The 15873-nt window shown below is 39.4% G+C and overlaps 2 protein-coding genes across 2 annotated transcripts; one reads left to right on the plus strand and one right to left on the minus strand.

Annotated features, from left to right (window-relative positions):
* Window positions 1–1806: 1806 nt before the first annotated feature.
* Window positions 1807–6469, minus strand: clic2 (chloride intracellular channel 2; the record flags this gene model as incomplete). Its single annotated transcript, XM_079228454.1, has 6 exons — window positions 1807–2432; window positions 3198–3379; window positions 4049–4149; window positions 4251–4376; window positions 4964–5073; window positions 6416–6469. The coding sequence occupies 6 exons, from the start codon at window positions 6467–6469 to the stop codon at window positions 2271–2273; spliced, it is 735 nt and encodes a 244-aa protein (XP_079084580.1). The 3' UTR covers window positions 1807–2270.
* Window positions 6470–9868: 3399 nt separating this feature from the next.
* LOC306745518 (protein eva-1 homolog C) lies at window positions 9869–14364 on the plus strand (the record flags this gene model as incomplete). The annotated part of the gene is made up of 8 exons (XM_079228323.1): window positions 9869–9956; window positions 11233–11438; window positions 11537–11660; window positions 12061–12213; window positions 12423–12566; window positions 12638–12709; window positions 12797–12877; window positions 13719–14364. 8 exons carry the CDS (start codon window positions 9869–9871, stop codon window positions 14102–14104), a joined length of 1254 nt encoding a protein of 417 aa, XP_079084449.1. The 3' UTR covers window positions 14105–14364.
* Between the last annotated feature and the right edge of the window lie 1509 nt (window positions 14365–15873).

Raw genomic sequence — 15873 nt, forward strand, 5'->3', positions numbered from 1 at the left:
GAGCGATGGAGTCCTGGAATAGAGGTAACAATAATACAAATATTATGCAGATAAATTAGGCACATATGGACAACAGAAGGATTTTGTAACTTTGGATTTTTATGTTTTTTTTTAAGGCGCTAAAGATTCAGCACAGCAAGACAACTTTGCAAACATGGTGAGGCTTATCATCTCTGTACACTTTAAAAAAAAGTACTGATACAGCATATATACTGTATAGACATAGAAGAAATTAAACGTGAAATGGCTCAGAAAGATTTGAGTATTTAAATGAAGTCACTGAGGCCAGATAATGTTTAACAGGAAGGCTGTTTCAGAGTTCGGGGGCTCTGTCAACAAATGCATCTCCTTTAGATTTAAGTCTTTATCTGATGGATTAGTTGCAGGATCTGTGATTTAGTGCAGGTACATATGGGCAGACATGCTAACAAACGTAAGCAGGAACCAAACCACTTTAAAAGTGCTTTAAAAGTAAAGCCTTGAGTCAATATTAAAATCCACTGAAGGTCATTGCAAACAGTTTGTTTGATCAGTTCCAGTCAGTCTGTTCCAGTAAAAGCGCTAGCTGTAGTACACCACAACATATAAGCATTGTGTTTTTTCTTGATTTTAGGTTAAGGACCTCAGAGAAGCCGTCTTGAAGCTGGAAGCGGCAGACAAGTTTCGCTCTCAGGGTTTTCTCAGATCAGAGCAGAACTTGCCAAAAGCAAACAAAAGAGGTGTGTGACCATCAAGCACATGCCACACCTGCTCTTTATGATGTCTTAGCTGTTGTTGTTGTAATGCAATGGTCTAATCAAAAGGATGTTTAACTAAGGCATGGCTACACACGCACACGCACGCGCACGCGCACACGCACACACGCACATGCACACGCCCAGTATAACTATTGGTACTTAACTAATACCTAATTTACATATAAACATACAAAACATGGGTTCTAACACACTGTAAAGTAGTTGCAAACAGATCTAGGGCTATTTAAAGACGTATAGTCATAAATGATATTATTACAACTGTTATACTGGGTTTTTTAAATTGTCATACATGAGCCTCCGAGACTTTAGGAGTTATCGTTGTTGATAAACAATACACGGTTATATCGGCTTAAAATGACATCATAATGTGTTATAAACTGTTTATTAAACGTTTATGAATCTTAAAAAAGGGGGAATAAAGTAAATCATACAAGTAAATTATAAGTACACTCAACTGCTTTTGTTAAAGGAGAATTTATAAAGGCCCTAAATCACAAACTTCCTTGAAAGGACGTTACAATCTATACAACATATAGACACTTTCTTTCTTTCGACCCTATATGGAGAAACAGATCAACAATATTAAGTAATTATTACAATATGTATTAAGTGTAACAAGTTTAAGAAATGTAAAAAGTGTTGGAAAAAAATTGGATTAGAATTGAACAAATGTGACTTGTGAAATGTTCCTTAAATTTCTGCTCTCTCTGATGCCCGATAGCATGTTTCTGGAAGTACTGCGTCACCAACTAGAGCCCAGCCGCGGCAGGATGTTTGGTGTGATTTCGGCACTGCCTGTTTGGAAAAGCGCCTTCACTCTCCATCATCGTTTTCCCACCTAACCGTATATTCACCGTCTATACCAGATCAACAGATATATTTTTGTGGCTGAAAATAAACTTGAATATCAGAAAATCCATTTATGTGACTTGCTTTTGGTCATGATATTTCAAGGTCAATACTATGTACTCTAAGATACCTCAAGAAAGAAGTATTAAAAGCACACACAAATCAAGGTTATGACAAACTAATTTGATATTCTTTATTAGTGTGACAGAGATGATTGAATCATTTCAGGTACAGAAGTGTATGTAATGATTTGTATAGAAAGGTAATGTTAGGTTTCTGCAGCTGTTGTTCACACTAACACAATCATATATATATATATATATTTTTAATGAGGGTGTTTTGATCATAAAAAGCGTGGAAAAATATCTATTTACACTATAAACAAAAACATAAATTGCACATTTGGCCTTTTCAACGTGGCATGAAAGTACCATCTGTCTGTGAGGACTATGGATAAACAATCAATACATAAAAAACAATAAAACATTTTGCTCAGCATGTCCAAAAGTCTTACTGCAACAACAGGAGAAGGTTTTTTCAGGTGGACTTGTGTCTGATTCATTGCCACAGTTTATTCTTGTAGGTTGCAGCGCCCTCTGCAGATCACCATCCGGTACTGTTACACTGAAAACAGGACATTAATTAAAGGCAATCCAAAAGGTTTTATTGCCTCTTGTTGGCCGCGCTGAAGTAAGTTTTCTCGATCTCAATGTCGGCTGGGCACGTCTGTTTGAACTCCTCTCTCTGGTCGGCGTTTTGAAGGTAACGCCACACACCTGTGAACTCTGCAGGAATGTCAAAGTCGCAGTACTTCTTGGCAGCAACCTGCAAAAATTAAAAGGAAGATCAAACGTATCCCTAAATATGAAAGAAGTACTCAGATCATCTACTCAAGAAAAAGTACCAATACAACAATGTCAAATTACTGATTGTTATACGGTTTAATATACTTAACTACAATGCATCATATGTTATGATAAAATCCCAATCGGTAACTTTAGCTATCATATAAATGTAGTGGATTAAAATACAATATTTCTCTTCAACGCAGTTGAGTAAATGTATTGAAATACTCAAATAAACTGTTACAATACTCCTAATAAGTAAAAACATGTAAATATTACCCACAAAATGTTTTAAGTATCAAAAGCTGGCCCTCGTGATTTTAGTATATTGTTAATGCTGATGCATGAATTTGTTAGCATTTCATTGTTCTTGCTGTTTGAGGTAAAGCTAGTTTTAACTACTTTATACAGTTCAGTAGTTTCGTACAATTTGATTTAATATTTAACAATGCATTGTATTTTATAAGCATATCATAATATGTAATAGGTTAAATCAAAATATGAAAAATAACTATTTGATAGCTATGAAATGAATTACTTGTGGATTAAAAAAGTGCAATATTTCCCTCTGAAATGTAGTGAAATAGAAGTTTAAAGAAGCATAACAAGTATCTCAAAATGTTACCTTAGTAGAGTACTTGAGTACTTTCCACCACTTAAAGACAATTAAAAAGCCAAGAAACAACAAAAGAAACTATACTATGCCAGAAAATACCCCAAAATGAAATCTGATGCTCTGTCTCACCCTGATGACATGCAGTTTAGGCAGCAGGTTGCAGTCAGCTAAGGTGAGGCGGTCGCCGTCCAGAAACTTCCTCTTAGAGATGGTGATGATTTCTCTGGAGTTGTGGTCAACCTCCTCAGGAAGGGGCGAGTTCAGGTAGATGTCCAAGCGCTTGAACTCCCGCAGCAGGTTTTTCTCGTGGACTGAAGGGTCAGAAACACAGAGATGTGTTGAGTTGATTTTCTGTAACTGTGTGGTGTAATGTACCTACAGGTGAATCGTACGGTAAAAGTGCTTTTACTGAAGTATCGCATATAACTACAATTTTGAGGTATATCCGTAATTGTTACTTCAGGTTACCGTATACAAAATGTTTGTTGACTTTGTAATTTTTATCCTACCAAACCAAATATAAATACAAATCAGCTTCACCTCATCCAGATACAACATAAAATGCTGCGTACACATCAATATATCACAAATAATAGTACAACAATCCAATACATAAATACTTATAAAAGGAGCCATTTCCTGCATACTATGAGTATTTTTCACTTTATATCAGTGGTAGAAGTATCACTTTCACAATTTACTGTGAGAAGTACAATTAAAATGTTTTCCTAAGTAAAAGTACAGAAACAAAAGCACTCATTATGCAGAATAACCCATATATAGCTTTATCTTATTATAATATTGGCTTATTATCACTCATGTATTTGCAGTACAGTAATTAGTATTCACTAAGTTACTTTCCCCTGCTGATTAGTCCTGTGATAACACATTGAAAATCAATTAATCTATTTTCCAAGCATTTTTATCTCACAGCCATTATGTAAGAATAACTTGCTTAATGAATCACAACAGTATCTTACAGGTGTTGTTGGGGCTGTTCTTGATGAAAGAAGAGAACTTTGCAAAAATGTCAGCGCCCACGTCAAAGGACTCTTTGTTTAGCGGGCTGAGATGAGGATACCTGCGGTGGAGAGAAGGGAGAAACCTGGGAGTAAACTTCTTTGATGTGAATGAGCCATCACCTGATTAATATTTGTGGCATGATTAAGAGCGACACAATACCTGGGAGGGGCCAGCGTTTGTTCAAGAAACTCTTCAATTTTGATAAAGTCTGTTTTGAGGGTGCCGTTGTAGAGGAGGAAAGGAGGGTTGGTCCCGGGGGCCAGTTCTTTGAGCTCAGCTGGCTTCCTGGAGAGAGAGGACGTCAAAAGATGAAGAGGAGGGGAGGGGAGGAAGGGGGAGACATCTGACTTACTAGATGTATTCATACAGTTCATTCAATCAGACTTTTTGTTATCAAGCGCGTCAAAACCGAGAGCGTTGGTCATCGAGGCTGTCAGAACCCAATGCGACTCTGTGGATTAATGATTGTAACATTGGCTGGTGGTTTAGTTATGAAAACACACAACGCTGGGAGTGGTCGGCTGTTTAAAAGGCCCGTAGTGTGTGTGTTATGAATCATTCAATTATCAACATCCTTTCAAAGTTTCCTGATCTTATTTGCTCACCAGTAATGACTGAGAAATTCACACAATGAAGCCGTAAATAAAGGAGGTGTTTGTTTGGCAGCGACACAGAGCTCTCTGTACACCTGGACGTTACGGACTCCTCCCTACAACCTCTGTCAGACAGAGTGAGCAACACACCTTTGATAAGTCAGAAATGGTTTGGGTAACTCTCAATTTCTCTCTTGTTTGCTTCTTAATAGAGTTCTGTGTGAAAGTCCCTGTGACCAGATGCTCAGGAAGTGTTTTTGCCAGAGGAGGGGAGCTTACTTCCTCATGTCAACAGTGGTCACTGTAAACTTGACTCCTTTCAGCCATAGAACCATGAAGAGCCTCTGACAGAAGGGGCAGTTCCCCACGTTCTCGCCATCATGTCCAGCCTGAAAAATACAGAAAGTAATGTTTAATTTTATGACCACATGGGCCACAAATGTCCTGTTTCAGCCAATGAAGCAATCACCATTTCTCTTCTCCTCTCATCTGCTGATAAACAAGGGATTTTGGAAGGGAAAGGTGTGTCTGGGCGGTTTCCTCAACAGAGGGAAAAGCTTGAGTTGCGTTGTAGCAGAAAACAACAGACTGTAACATTGGCTCTCCTCCATCTTGATGCCAAAAGAATAGTCAGACATTTTGGGATATGATTAGCTTTCTTGCAGGAAGTTAGATGAGAAGATTGATACCATTCTCACTGTTGTATGCTAAATATGACTAAAGCCAGCAGCAGGGCTCTCAAGTTTTTATGACAGGTAAGAGTGACATATCCTCCTCCTAATAGTCTCTCTTTTTTAAATGGATTATATAAACAAGATATACTATTTTAATGTATGATCTTTGTTATATAAGGACAGAGCCAGGCTAGCTGTTTCCCCTTGTTCCAGTATTCATGCTCAACTAAGTTAAGTTAAGCGTCTGCTGTATTTAATCATTTATACAGACATGAGATTGGTATTGATCTTCTCATCCAACTTTCAGCTAGGAAGCAAATAAGCATATTTCGAAAAAGAAAGTAAAACTTTTCCAGTAAGAGACTAAATGTTCAGTGTTTTATCTACAAAGAGACACATATACTATCTACAGCGTAATGTGCTGTCACTTGACCTTCTTTATATCAGAAGATACACTGTCTTTGTACAGATCCCATTAACAAGAACACACTGTGCACATGTTTAGCAGGACAGAATGAAGACACCCTGGTGTATGTTAATGTTTGGCTATTACGCAACAACATGATGTGATAAATAAGGAAACAATACTTTTTGCTTACTCCTCTATGTGGAGGACTATATCTGAATGTGTGCGTCAGTAAAGTGGGTGTGCCTGGTTCATGCTGGGGCCAGTCCCCCTGCATCAGCTCCGTCTGTGTGTGCGATGATAAGGTGGATGGTCTGAGTTCTGTAGTAAAAAAATGTGCTGTGACCCTCAGCAGAGGTACAAACACATCTGTGGGATAGGTATCTTCAGAAGATGCCCATCAAAAAGAGTTGCCCTGTGATTGATCTCTGTTGATTGATCTGTGGATCTCTGCCCTTTTACAATACTGATGATAAGTGAGGAGCAAATCCTTTGTTTATTTTCCTCTAAAAGAGACAGATAAATAAAGAGACATTTCCTGTGGAATTGAATCAAACACAATACATTCTTTCGACAGTGAAATCAGGTGTAATCGACTTCCCTCAACTTCTCCTTTGAAGTATTTAATGAAATTGAAAAGAATTGACTGACCTTAATGAACAACTCGATGAGTGGCGCCTTGTCAGAGTTCTGTCGAACTGCCATGTCGTCCCAAAAAAAAGTGAAATTCACTTTTTTCAGTCAAAGCTTCCCGTTAAGTTCTTTGAGCCCTAGAAATACAGAGCTGGAGGGAGAGAAAGCTCTGCAAGATGATAACAGAGCCCTTGAACAAGTGCTGCTGTGGTTTCAAGTGTCTCTGTGGCTGTGGATGACAGGAGAAAGTGTAACACCTCCCTGTGTGTGGTCTGAGGACTCCTTGAAGGCTATCGCTCTGAGCATACTTCACTAGTCAGGGGGAGAGGGAGGACCCAGAGAAATGGGCGGGGTACTCCCTCTTATATACCCGATGCCAGAATCTTTGAGCTTAAAATAGGTTCCTTTGCATATTGCAATACACAGGAACTGATAACGGCGTATGACTCAAAACTCAAATTCAGACAATTAATTTGGGCCCCACACAATCCAACAATGATAGACATAAGCAGCACTTTTCACAGGAAGGCTGCACTTATTACAAAGCACTAACTGAGAGAAACAGAAGATACACCCAATCTAATGTTACGGTAGAAAGTAGCCAAAAGTCTCACATCAGGTTGACTGAATAATACACAGTATGTTTGTTTTGGCTACAGGAATGAAAGAAAAAGTTGAAAAGTCAAAAGTAAAGTGTAACATGTGTATATTCTGCTAATGATATAATATTGTCTACTTCCATAGAAAGGTCAAGTTGGGGCTTTCAAACAAAGACGGGATATTTCAGTGGTATTTTGGGTAATGCATCATGGTGAAGGGAATCCCCTCAGTGTTGTTGGCATAAAACGAAAGAGGTGAAGGTTGCTTTTGATTGTTTTGCATGAGTTGAGGCATGAAACTATGAAAACACTCCTTTTGCTTTACAGTAAAAATCATTTGATATTTTCTTTCAACTGAATATAATAATTTTTTGTAAGTGGTAATTAGTATTGAATAATACTTTTACATTTTTTTATGAATGTGGCAATTAACTTTCCTCTTGTTACTACCCACATGTCCTCAGAGAGTTTGGGAGTAAGGCTTCAGTTCAGTATCTGTGTTTCTTGTAAAATGCTATAACTTACAGAAAAGAGGGGAAGGGAAGTTTTATGACAAAATCGCCACATTGTGGTCTCGACTTCCCTAAAGAAATAACACCAGCATCATGAGCAGAATTATGCAACAAATTATAAGGAATTTAAAAAGGCTGCACTCCATGTATTTTGTTTAAAGTGGCTCCGTGCCATTAAAAACAAACCCATCACATTGAAATTCCAAACAATCCTGGAGATTTGATGAATAGCACTAGACCATCACAGGAAATATAACAGAGGCAGAGAGAGTTGTTGAAAAAATGTATCCTCCTCTTTGCTTTTCAATATCTACAAAGTCAGGGAGGTTATGGCCTGAGAGTTTTCAAATATCTGAAAGCTAATCTCCCTTTCCACATAGTGGTACCACCCCTCCTCCAAGTAGACGCTGTTAATTAGTCTCTTTATTGACACATCCTATGGGAGTTGAATGGAATTTTACTGGAGTGTAAGGTGGGAGTGTCACTCTATGCACCTGATTAAAACGTGGCCTTCTCAGACTCCAGTATTTTGTTCATTCCACTGCTATGGAGGGAGTGTTTATTGGAGCTTGCGTGATAAATGACTGAAGTGCCTTTCAGATATTCATTTTGATTCACCATCACAAGTGGCTGCTATATCGCTGATAAAGTCACAGTCACTGGCGAATGACTTCGCAAGGATTAGGCGTCAGTGTTTGGTTGGTATGACAATAGCCGTCACACACAGGGTTGAGTAAGAGAGGAAACAGAGGCTGAAATCACAGCTTTGATAGTAAACTGGAGCCAACTGATCCTGGCTACGCAGAGCGGACGTACAACAGGAGAGTGTTTTGGAAAAAAAAAACTTGTCAGTAACCTTTCACTTCCTCTTCCACAGACAAAAAGATAGGAAAACTCTCGGAGAGATACACATATCTCCACTGGACACACACAGCAGCTGGAAGTGACCTCCTGGAAACAAGTGGCTTATCTCCATAAACAGGACCCTCACTGTTGGCAACCGAGTCCAAGAGATTTAGTCATCAGACACACACACACACACACACACACACACACACACACACACACACACACACACACACACACACACACACACACACACACACACACACACACACACACACACTTAAGATTGAATTGTGCAAACTGAACATTAACATGCCAGTGAGTGTCTGCTGGTCAGGATTCAACGTGACTGTCTTTTGTCATTTTTATATAGAAAAAGCTAAGTTTTGGACATTTTGGAAGATTTAGACGAAAAGATTAATACCACACACTCTGGTCTGCGAGTGAAGTATGAAGTTGGAGCTATGACAGGATTAGCCTAGTTTAGCATAAAGACTAGCAGCTGGGTCAGACAGCTAGCTTGAACGGGACTGAAAAAAAACACAACCTTCCATGTTTTATCTTGTACACAACCATACACACAGTGACTTCTTGGAGTCTTTCTGCCACAGAGGTTGCAGGTTTAGAGCCATATACTAAAACCTCTGATCACCAGCCAACTTAGGTAATTAGCGTTATAGCCGGTGACACTGCACATAAGTGCTGGGTGGATGTTTAAACTGAGGTTTCGTAAAGAAATGGCTCAAAAACCTAACGCCAACCATGAATTTACAAATACTTTTCTATTAAAACGTTCTCTTTGTGGGCGGTTTAAACAAATGACATATAACATGGTAATAACTGAGCCTTAGGGATGTCGGTATATTTTAGAGACTTGGACAGAAGAAGGCAAACTGTTTCCTCTTGCTTTGAGTCGTTATACTAAGATAAGCTAAAAGCTGCAGCTCCTGAGCTCCATACTTAACAACCAGACCATGAACATGGTGTAGGAGCCATGGGTGACGGGGAGATCACACAGTTTTTACCGCAAGCAACACTTCAGGAGACCAAGAATGTACAAATTGTATAAATCCTGCAATATAATTAAATGGGAACCTCACCCAACGATACAAACGGCCTGGACTCTCACCTGAAACAAGCGAGTAAGAAACAGGAACTTCTCCCGCGCCCAGCCGAGTGACTAGACGGAGATAAGTCACTACACATGGTATTAATCCTCTGATTGAACAATTTGAAATAAAGCAACTAAGTGCATTCCCACAACTATTTATTTGAACATGGTCCTTATAGTCAACAAATTGAATACACATCCACACACCACGCGCAGAAAGCAACGCCGGAGCTTAGATGTCAACTGCAGCCAACTGTCTTTCTTTTTTATTGCCACAGGGGGGGGTCTGTTTCTTGTAAACACAATGGCATCATTGGCCTACAGACCGCTCTCTCCAGGGCAGTCAATCGCACGAAAACTCATTACAACAAAACCCTGAGGTCTGTCATGCAGGATATGCACAATGGCAGTGCCATGGAGTTACTGCTTGTTCTTATCTCTTCTTTTGGCTCTGAAGATTCACACAGCACGTTCGGCTCCTGATTTGTCTCGTAAGTGTCTATAATTTCTTTTTCAGGAGAAAGTCAAAATGTTAACTTGTTATTTTTCAGCTGTGAACTGTAACTGCAAAGGAAGCTTCTGATAGACATTAGGACATTAAGGCCTAATGATCATCTTTACATCCTGTTTTCTAAACAGCTGGTGCAACTAATACTGAAAGACCACTCAGGGTGAAGAGGCTCCTAAACATCCAGGTCCTGAACTTGTTAGAGCTTCACAGAATAGATACTCCCAAAGCATTAAATAAACTAGAGCTGAGTTGTTTTGACTCTTGACGACAATTTTTGATGGATGAAATTGTGGTAACAATGATTATGTTCAGACAAAGTCAATGGTAGGTGTTCTTTCTATCTAAATATATTGTGAGCAGTGTATCTCTCTATCTGACCTCAGCAGAGGTTTCCATTTTTTGTGTGTCTGCAGGCTCCGAAGGGCCTAATAATAGTTCATTGTGAGTGAGCGCCTGGTACTGCCTCTCATTTGCTCCCTGAAGCTTTACACTGCCTCGCTTACTCCCTCACACACACACACACACACACACACACGCACACGCACACACACACACACACACACACACACACACACACACACACACTTAAGATTGAATTGTGCAAACTGAACATTAACATGCCAGTGAGCGTCTGCTGGTCAGGATTCAACGTGACTGTCTTTTGTCATTTTTATATAGAAAAAGCTAAGTTTTGGACATTTTGGAAGATTTAGACGAAAAGATTAATACCACACACTCTTGTCTGCGAGTGAAGTATGAAGTTGGAGCTATGACAGAATTAGCCTGGTTTGGCATAAAGACTAGCAGCTGGATCAGACAGCTAGCTTGAACGGGACTTAAAAAAACCCCAACCTTCCATGTTTTATCTTGTACACAACCATACACACAGTGACTTCTTGGAGTCTTTCTGCCACAGAGGGCCGGGTACGGGATGCACACATGGGAGGGGAGACTTCGCTCACTATGCTCTGTTGTCTTGTATGTTTGTATGTGTAGTCATAGTCCAATATAGTTCTGCTTTGTTAAGAAGGAAAAACAATTGCCCTGTTAGTAATAAAGCCCATCTGACACCCTTGTTTTATTACTGATGTTATTTATATATATTTAATAAGGTGAAAGTAACACATCAAACCACTGTGTTTGAAATTAGCTTCTGTTTTAATAAGCATCATTTAGCACTATTTCTTCTAGTTGTGTATTGTAAAAAGTATCTCTCACTTGAAGTTAAATCAGCATCACCTTGTGTTCTCTTTCAGTTTATCTGCACAACATCCTGAAGAACCACACGGCTCACGCTTGTGAAGGAGACACGCTCGTCATTGAGTGTCCCTCGAGGACGTCTGTGGCCGTCCTCTCAGCTTTCTATGGACGACGTGTTCCTAATCAGCATTTATGTCCCTCTGCAAACACAAACACGACTGTGGAGGAGGATAAAGAATGCATTTCCCCAGTAGCTATTGAGGTAAATAAATCCACAGTGAGACGAATGTGAAATCAAGTCCATGTTTTGTTGTAAGGCTGTCAAGACAAACACTGCAGTATCACACATTTTGCCTGCAGAAAGTGGCGTCAGAGTGCCAGGATCAGCAGTTCTGTCACATCCCTGTTTTTAGTCCAGTGTTCGGACAGGACCCCTGTCCTCTCACCAGCAAGTACCTTCTAGTCTCCTACAAGTGCAGACCAGGTATGTCACTATGGTCATATACACAGGTGGACAACTAACAGCGGTCTGGATGCCAGTACATCAGTCAGATCACTTGTGTTGCTGAATTGAAAGTATTAAGCAACTCGAATTGTGTGCTCTACATGTGCTGCAGAAAACACTTCAAATTAATATCTTATTCATATTTTAGTGAAGCACGAAAGTTCAGTCTGGAAAATGTGAAATAGCAGTTTGTCAAAACAATCCCAACTAAATTCATCCAGATCACACAGTCTTCATCAGCAGAGTTACATAAAATTCAACATAAAATCTGTTATTTGTCAGCTACATCTAAACACTAATATTCTTTGAAGTTTATTTATTAGATGTTTATCAAAATACTTATTTCTGTAACCGTGTGTACATGCCATCTGCTTTCCAGAGCACCACCGCACGAGGCTGGTGTGTGAAAATGAGCGCCTGAGGCTGATGTGTAAAAACGAAACTGTCCTGGCGATCTACTCGGCCACGTTTGGACACCTGCTGCATGGCAGTCCTTACTGCCCTCAGGAGCCTGGATCACACACTGACATGGGTCTGACACAGAGCGCTCAAGAGTCATCTAGTGGCAAAAATATGGAACAAATATTAATTCTATAGACACAGCGGAGAATAATTTGTGTTTATTTATAGTATGTTTTAAAGGTTAGATTTGAAACCAGAGCCTAAAGTTGCAACAATTGACAAATTCCTTACAATGAACGCATTACATTTATTAATTTTACTTGACTTAATGTATTCCAGAGTGTTTGTCACCTTCGGCTCTGAGGAAAGTGTCACGCAGGTGTCACAGCAGGGCAACGTGCTCATTAGTGGCCGATGTTCAAACCTTCGGGGACCCCTGCTTCCCCGGCACCAGGAAACACCTGCGAGTCTCCTACACTTGTGGTAAGTGACAAACCACATGCAACCTGACATGGTTTGCTGCATTATGTAAAAATCTTAAATTTTCTATTCAGTGCCCCGGTATCTTCTGGAAGATGTGGGTCGAGGGTCGACGGATCCTTTCATGATCTCAGACTACACCCATGGTGAGAGTGAGCAGAAAAGATGAACAGGTTTTGTTGCATGCAGCAGACTTTGACTGGCGTCTGAACCCAGACCCCTCTCACCTGCAGGTGGATGGTACACTGGCCCCACCTACAGGCCTCAAAATGTGCTCTTAACCAACTCTCTGGAGATCATTGAAAAAGTATTGGGTATGTGCGCTGATGCCCGTAAACGTCAGGCAAGAGTTGCATGTTGATTACTTATCGTTGTTGTAGCTCACATATAAATGGGGGTGTTTTAGATCCACAAAACCTTTTGCTCTTTCTGCACAAACTGAGCATTTAAAAATATTTTCCACTTGTCTGCATCGATGGGCTCTCTATTTTTCTGTGCAATAATATATAGAATTTGCATACATACGTTCTGTTTGTATTTTTTTCTTCTTAATTTCAGTCATGCAGTCATTCCATTTCAGTTTATTACAGTGTATTCAAATCAACCTGTACAAGAAAGCTGCTTAGGTTTCAATTATTTTGTCAAGGTTACATAAACATAGATGATAATAAAGTTGAAAGCTCGGATTGCTTTTCTAATTTGTATTCCTCTGTGCTCGTGGGAAAACTCAAGCATTCATGTTGATAAAGAATAGCTGATATTGAAACACAATTAAGATAAATATGAACACAATTGCAACGTCCATGAAAATTTCTCAATACATTCTTTGTTTTTAACGACATTACCAAACAATGTCCTTATTCAATTGCCTTTATTTACTGAGTTTAAAGCCTATGCACGTTGATTTTCACACAGTACTGAAAGGAAATGGATTTAGTGACAGCATCGATAATGTAAAAACTTATAGGGCATTTCCTGGTAAATTGTATGCAGTAATGCAATTTGTGGTAAGTTGGTTGACATGTAAAAACACTAGTACAGTGTTTTAAGGAATAATTTCATTCAAAGGGCCAAGATGTTTAACAGCGGTGAATTTCCTGTTTTGTGCCACATTTAGTTTAATCCATGACCCTGACATGCCTCGATCTCTTCCAGATCTCCCAGAGCGAGTTGCTCTGTACTTTGTCTCTGGCATCTGTGCTGGTCTGGTGTTCCTGCTCTGCCTGTTCGGCATACGGTCCACACTAGTGAGGGATGTTAAAGATCTGGTTTCTGACCTGAAGTATGAGTTGAAAGCATCTCGCAGACAGCGCAAAGAGCTCATGGAGGACCTCTTTGACGACGACATTTCAGACACGTCGTCCTTCCGTCACCTCACACAATCCTACCGCACGACAGAAATCCTCAGTCCTACCAACTTGACAATAGAGATGGTTGATCGAGAGGGGGAGCAGGCGAGGGATCTGCCCAACGGAGACATTTGGCCGCATCCAGACTCCAGCCCCTACGCCATTCATAAGATTAAAACCTACAACAATTGAGAAAAGTAACATTTGCGTGTGAAACTACTTCGATGATTTAAGTTGTGGACTGAAATTAAACACATTCGGTTTACTTATCCATGTATTGTAAATCATGGCAAAGGGACTATAAACAATAAAGAGTCCTATTGTGTTCGATTAATTACATTTGTTTTTAAGATTAACATCACACAATATGTTCTTTAAATTAATTGTTAACTAAATTCAGATTCTGCCTCAAATAATGTTCTGCCTACATTTTTTTTCGGTCCTTGGATGTCATGTAAATAGTATATCATATTGTACGTTACAAACTAAGTAAATCTAAATAAATAATAAAGATTGTTTTAGTGGGGTGAGAATTGTGATGTGATTACAGTGGTGCGTGCCTCTGTTTAATATTCCGTACCTTAGTACAATTCCTGATAAATCAAATGAAGGCTTCAGAAGGCTTGGATCAGAAAAATATCTTTCCCAAATTGATCAGTGACACCTTCAAAACTCTATAAAGAGATTGTAGAAGTGATATTCCGTCCCTACGAAGAAGAAAACAAACCTGCATGTGAATCTGCTGATCCAACAAGAAAACCCAGGACTTACCAAGGTCAATACATTATTTCCATCAGGTCAGATGGCGTGTAAATATAACTATTTTGCACAGTGTATTTATATTGCACAGATAACCACGTCTCTGTGATATAAAACAAATATACTTATTATTATTTAGGGATCTGATATTTAAAAGACCAAAATGTGCCAGATTGTTATTAATTGCTATTTTCAGTAATCTGTTAAACCTGCTGGCAAACTGCGAACGGTACATTGCAGTTGCTGAAAAATGCTGTAACTGACATATTTTATATTCCCTCTCTGGTGTTGTGCTGCAGCCACAGACCTCATTCTTTTTATTTGACATCAGTTACAGAAACTTTGATAAAAGGGTTTAACTGGACGATGTTTTTGATTATCAAATTTTGAATCAATTGTGTTGTCACATTACAATAAAACACTATCAAGTCAACACTTTCTAGGTCACACTGAGTTGTGTGGCGAGTTGCACTATTGCATATTCTTATTATCAGATTATAATCTACATATAAACCATAACAACAAAGAGGGGAATGAGACATTGTTAGTGGGAAAACGTATTTAATTCAGCATGTTTGAAACTGAACAATTTTTCTCTTTTATATTCTTTTTTATACTCCAACCTCGTTAATAAAGTCATACTTTGAACAGGGGTTTTCATGTCGTTCGTCTGTATGACACAACACTGTAAGAAAGCACAGACGAAGTATCTAAGATGCGCTTTTTTTTGTAGTTCATCTTCGGAACATTGTAGTTTCGGACTAACATCCGCCTGCCTTCGCGTCATCTACGTATTTTAGTGAAAGTGGAGTCGGATTCGCTAAACACCGCGGTTGTCTTTTCCTAACTCCTTATGAATTATCCTTCCGATCTTTCCTTGACCCAGTGACGTGTTCCATAGAGGTCAAAGAAAAGTGCTTAGGGTTAATTGTTTGACTATTCGACCGCAACCTGAGAAGCATCTGTATGTGTCTGGTCCACACTCCGAGGCAGAAGGTGGCGTTATTTACTTCATACTTCTCGGCCGCCAGAAATCCAGATGAGGGACAGAAGAGGGAGGGAGTCCTCTCCGTAATCTCTTCACTGAAACGTTAAATAGCTAACGTTAGCTGTTAGCTAGTTTAAACCAGCCACTACCCACTAGCTTGCTATGTAGTGTGGCCAGCTTGTTCACGCGCACAGACGAGAACCGATACACTTCA

Source organism: Taurulus bubalis (genome assembly GCF_910589615.1).
Source record: "Taurulus bubalis genome assembly, chromosome: 13".
NCBI classification, from domain to species: Eukaryota; Metazoa; Chordata; class Actinopteri; order Perciformes; family Cottidae; genus Taurulus; species Taurulus bubalis.